Source organism: Laccaria bicolor, genomic scaffold (assembly GCF_000143565.1).
Source record: "Laccaria bicolor S238N-H82 LACBIscaffold_50 genomic scaffold, whole genome shotgun sequence".
NCBI lineage: Eukaryota > Fungi > Basidiomycota > Agaricomycetes > Agaricales > Hydnangiaceae > Laccaria > Laccaria bicolor.
This window is the reverse complement of record NW_001889921.1, coordinates 243,623-249,071: the sequence shown is the minus strand read 5'-3', so window position 1 is coordinate 249,071 and position 5,449 is coordinate 243,623. Positions and strand designations below refer to the sequence as shown.

The following is a 5,449-nucleotide window of genomic DNA, read 5'->3' as shown; positions in this document are numbered from 1 at the left end:
CGCGTGCTTGTCGTAAGAGCTCCCCCAACCCCTTCTCCATCACAGCTTTCTACTTCCTCGTCGTCACCGTGAACACATATGCGGTGACGCACTTGGACCACGTACCTGGACACACGGCGATATATTGTTCCCAAACCTTCCCGCAGTTCGTCCAAACTCATCAGCCCTTTGTTGCGAGTACGCTGAGCGCTCTGACGATGAGACTGCCACTGCGGGCTCAAGATAACCTTCGAACCAGGCGTTGAAGCATGTGTCGTATTTCGCTTGCAGGAGTGCATTCAGGAGAGGTTGCCATGGTTGACAGTGACAAAGCCATAATAAACATCGGCAAACATCAAAACAAATCATTGTAAATACCCTGCGCAAAGTCTGCACCAAATCCTTGTGAGGGCCCATGGTTTCTGTTGCGAAACCTTCTCGGCTTGACCACGAATCTTGTCGTCGCCGAGCTTGTACACAGTGAGCGGGCCGATCCTTCTATCATGACATGTTTCAATTTTCAAATCGGAGGCTGAGTCAAGTTGGAGTCAAGGCAAAGTCAAGGCTGAGCGCTGAGTTCTTAGGATTTTGTAGAGTGTTCTTCTGGGGTGAGGACTCTGACGCAGGCAAGATCCATTGAAACGGTCAAAAGTTACTAGAATCAAGAATCACATTCATATACAGACACAAGTACATAGTTCTTCAACAGCCGCCATCATAGACATTCGGAAACAGGAGTCCACAACGCTTACTTGTACGTGCTTTGCAAATATGTCAGCATGAAAATAAAACTTTTGAAAATTTCATCTTACTAGTTGACAGCCACACCAACAACAGTGTCATGATAGTCGGAATCACCGCCGTCCTCGGCGTTCACCTTTCAAGGCATTAATTCGCCTTGCAAGTTTTCAGAGACCACTGAAACGCGGATTACTTACCAGAGTGAAGCTGATGGCGTTCTTCCCACCAATGGTGAAGTCATACTGGAATTGGCAACAACGTATTAGGTTTCCGGCAAGAAATCATCATCACTGCAGGACATACGGAGCTGTGGTGTGGATCGCTAGGCGCGAAATTCTTCTCTCCAGGCTTCTGGTGAGAAGTGTAAACGGCGATATAGTTGTCGTCATTGAATGGGCCGATGCTAAGGACAGCAGGGTCCTTATCAACAAAATCAGGTGGCTTGATCTCCGCGATGTCGAAACGGCTGTTATCACTGGGGGCAAGCCAAAGGGCTTGGGGATCCTTGACAAAGTAATTGGTGTCGAGGACATAAGTATTGTAACGCTGAACCCATTCTGCAGTGCGTTGCTGAATACCCCTGCCATGAGATCGATGATACATCAGCCAGGAAATAGGACCACATACCCCGAAAATGATGCCGATGGTTTTCGCGGGAAGAGGGATGACCACGACTTTCGCGTCAGTAGGTCCACCATGTGGGGAGAGGTCAATAGTGCGTAAGGCGGGTTTGATTGCGTAGGCTGGCATGATATTGAAATGTAGGCAAGGAAGTTGAGAATACCAAGGGGCCAGGACTCATGATTTTATACAAGTCCTTTGTTTTTCACTGTTTGATTCGATAAAACTCTCAAGGTCGAACTTTCCAGTTTTGAAAACTCACATGGAGTAGTAGAGTGGACTGAAAAGGTATATTATTACCTTTCTCAGAATGGCCTCAGCAGCCTCCATTTTAAAAAATACCAAACGAGAAACACCGCCCATGATCGTAATCCACTTTGAATCCACTGATTAATACCTGTGACCTGTCTTTACTTTTGCAAGTGTTGAGCGGCGAGCGCAAAGTGAGATTACACGGAGATATTTTGCCACCTGTCCCCATTTTTGGATGTATCCAGCGCTCTGCGCTATCTATGTTCAACGAGATAAGTTATACGGAGATGTTCTGCCAAGAGTTCGTGGTGCGAACTTAATGTCGATACATCGCGGGATGAGTGATTCTGACTTAACGTAGGCAGTTTGCTAGCAGAGAGTTGGGCCCACGCTCGTGGCTGGAATTGAGTAAACTCATTTATGAGGTTTTTGTACAATACCTAAATTGGTAAAGCGTGTCAGTGGCCTCATAAGTAGTCCGCGTCAAGTCCACTCTCGCGTCACGGGGCAGTTGCCTTCTTCACAATGTGAAATTTACTTCCAAGGTTGGTATTTGGTGTAACCCGTGCCCTGTGTCCTTATCTTTGGACAGCCTCTGAATCGAAAGCGAAAGATACGAACTGGGAAACACTCTTCCATGGTCGTATTCACAATCTTATTTTTAGAAGCGTTCAGCGCTGTGCGCTAAATGTTAGTTTTAAAGTTTGCTTTCGACGGAGTTTGGAGGGCGCCATTCCAGCTTTCAAAGCTCCATAGGCGAAGACTCCTTTCCATATTGTTCGAAGTGGGAAGGCCCGGGAATGCTCGGGAACAACAAGAGTCGGCCTAGAGACAAGACAGGTGACAAATGTGAAGATAAGCACCAATTGTCACAGATACGCAGTGCAGAGACTACGCTATTTGATAACCTGTTTGAATGAGCCCCCTGCGCTTCAAAAAAGGCGGTGTTGGTGGTGAAAGTTCGTGCGCCGAGCGATATCCTGGTGTTCTCATGTTAAGCTTTTGATCTAAGACGAATCATGAGTTTTAAGCGGAGGAAGGTCATATGGGCATATTTTGTGATTTCCCAGGAGTTCACCTTTTCCCGGAGTCAATACAACCTACGCGTTGGGATCAAAAGAAAGGTGGGAGTTGGTTGGGAGACTGATTGCCCAGATGAAGAATCTTATTGTCGTCGCTCATTGCCACGTTGAACGTTCTCGTGAGGGTAGGCGGCACAAAGCACGACGCCCACGCCATATGGGGAGCATGTGCCTTGGCGTCTGCATTATCAAAACTGAAAACTTGGCGTGAGTGAGCGTTTTCGCATCGGGACGATCAGGCGCAAAATCTCACCGGAAGATATCACTTGAGCACACCTTGTACACAGGCGTGTTAGTGCCTCTCAACCTATAACATCAACGTGAACAAGGGAAGTACCAAGCAGAATTGATCGGGATTCATGACAGAAGACAGAAGGATTGAGCAGCCAATAAACGGTTCCAAGTCTTTTAACAATCCACCACACGTTCGAAATGAAAAACCTCTTAAAAAACTTGGTTCGCAAAGGGACAAAACGAAGCATACACGGATATAACACTGAGAATCTCGGGAAAAATGGATATGAAGACGGCGCAACCAGTGAGCAGATAAAATGACGACAGAATCAGTGGAACAGGGCGTAAAGCTGTTGTTCAACTTCTTCTGCTGATCTCTTGATATCTGAAAGAAAGAACAGAGTGTCAGGGCCAAGCAAACGGGAGAAGCTAAACAACCCTACATTTCTGTGGGTCTGAGAAAGTAAAGTAATCACGTGATCAGAAGTTGAACGTGCACTGTGACTCAAAATCAAGACCACTCACTCTTACTAAAATCCTTGTCCTTCTGCCTCTGCGTGAAACGCTGCAACGCCGGAACAACAAGTCTAATAACCTCCTCCCCAAGTGTTTCCCTGCCCGCAGGTTCGTCCTCCAAAACCTTCGCCAGCCGATGCCTCTCCACAACCTCATCCAGGAGGTCGAAAAACCGGGTAAACTTCTCCTTCGCCGCGCCTTTGCTGCTCTTGTCCCTGGGGTCGTCCGCCAGTGCCTGCATGAGGGGTGAAAAGTTCGAGTCGAAGTATCCGGCTTTGGCTGTCCGGAAGTTGGAGTTGAGGGCGTCTACGGCGGATTGAGGGAGGAGGTTGGAGATGGAGGGGTTGGTGGGTTGGATGAGGAGGTGTTCGCGCAAATAGGACACGTTGTTGAGCAGGAAGATGGAGCCGAAGGCTGGGCGGCGAGAGGTTCGCGAGATGGCGGTTAGACTGGTAAGGCTGGTTATGATAACGTCGCCTGGATGTAACTAAGTATCACGTCCGCTGCGACAAAAACTGAACTAACCAATGAAGTGTTCAAGAATGGCGGATTCGTCGCCTTCGCGAGCTTGGCCCACTTGAATTCCTTCGCCCATCTTCCAGTTCCCGTCCCCGAGGGCGAGTAGTGCGGAAGAAACGGCGCTTCGAACCTCAGGCACTTTGGTTATGTACCTAACGGTCTGTAGAGTGCTATGAATCGACATCTAGCAACGAGAGGCAAGAAATGAACATACCGACAGAGTGAAACCCGTAAGTTTGGTGCTGGTGTCTGAGCCCCTGCTCGTCGCACCCAACTTTATATCCGCAAGGAACTCGGGGAAACTGCGAAGGCACAAGGCGCGGAGGGTTTGTATAGCGTCCTTGAGTTCGTTCTTGTCCGTCGCGGTATCACGACGAGACAGAAGATATTCGCATTCAGACGTTCCAAAGTATCCTTGTAAACCCCGATTTGCCCCAGTTGAGGGCTATGTAACGATATTAACGAGAGTATTGTTTGTTGAACACCAACACGCACCCACGTAAAATCAATGCCTCTTCCGCTGCCAAGTCCTCGTGATGAATAGCCACATCATTGATCTTCGCCAGAGTTTCGTCAATGTCTTCAAAGTGTCAGCGCAACGCAACTTTCAAAGCACTAGATAACCTACTGCTTCTCCGTCGGTTCAAAATTTGTGCTGCCGTGTATAACGGTAAGATGGACTTTTCGAGCTTTGCTATCCGGGTATCGAAGCTATCAAGAATGGCTGGTCAGGTGAGTGCGATGCAGGCCAAATGTCAGAGAACGGCGTACTAATCATGCGTTTCGAGATCTGCTTCGTTTTGTTCAGATTTTGCTGGAGCTGAACGCGGGGTGTAAGTGCATATCTTCAAGTAAACCAGTGATATAACGTTACCAGCTCAATTTCCGCTGTTTCGTCGTCCATCTTGCCAGCCCAGAGAGAGGAGGTCGTTGGGACCGGTGCAGGTGATGGTCAGAGACGGCAGTGTGGCATCAAATTCGTTGATGTGGTTTGTTTGTCACCCTCCTTGACCTCTTCTGCACCAACCAAACTGAACAAAACGGGACCAAGACGGGACGGGCATCTCACAAAAAGACCTCCTTTCGCCTCAATCGGAAGGGATTCTTACATTTAATGGTTCGTTTCCAACCAATGTTTTCAGGCGCGGCTGACAAAATTCTTAAAGATTTTGATATTCATGACGCCAGGTTACAAACGCGTAGAACGTACTTCTTGTACGTTCAAGTTGTGCAGCCTTTTACGTGATTTCAGCACGCCTGCTTCATAAAAGAAGTCTGAAGAAGCGTTTCCGGACAAATAGATGCCCTCAACACCTCGAACTTTCCCCGATGGCCATTTAATGCTACGAATGAGATGGAACAGTCCAGAACGATGCAGGAAATGAGCTGGAACACTTGTCGAGAAATCCAGATTTAAAGGTATCGATTCACGAATACGTCTAAGATCAGGTGTTGACTGTTCGCCTAATCCAACTTATCCACTGACAAAGGCAGGGGAATTGGTT

At 47.9% G+C, this 5,449-nt stretch overlaps 2 protein-coding genes across 2 annotated transcripts; both read right to left on the bottom strand.

The window, feature by feature from the left end:
• Nucleotides 1-727: 727 nt before the first annotated feature.
• On the bottom strand, nt 728-1,418 carry LACBIDRAFT_312229 (uncharacterized protein; the record flags this gene model as incomplete). Its single annotated transcript, XM_001887975.1, has 5 exons — nt 728-740; nt 792-856; nt 918-962; nt 1,024-1,300; nt 1,348-1,418. The coding sequence occupies 5 exons, from the start codon at nt 1,416-1,418 to the stop codon at nt 728-730; spliced, it is 471 nt and encodes a 156-aa protein (XP_001888010.1).
• Nucleotides 1,419-3,238: 1,820 nt separating this feature from the next.
• LACBIDRAFT_312228 (exo70-like exocyst complex subunit) lies at nt 3,239-4,848 on the bottom strand (the record flags this gene model as incomplete). The annotated part of the gene is made up of 9 exons (XM_001887974.1): nt 3,239-3,294; nt 3,353-3,364; nt 3,435-3,902; nt 3,951-4,104; nt 4,159-4,389; nt 4,457-4,524; nt 4,573-4,668; nt 4,716-4,764; nt 4,819-4,848. 9 exons carry the CDS (start codon nt 4,846-4,848, stop codon nt 3,239-3,241), a joined length of 1,164 nt encoding a protein of 387 aa, XP_001888009.1.
• Between the last annotated feature and the right edge of the window lie 601 nt (nt 4,849-5,449).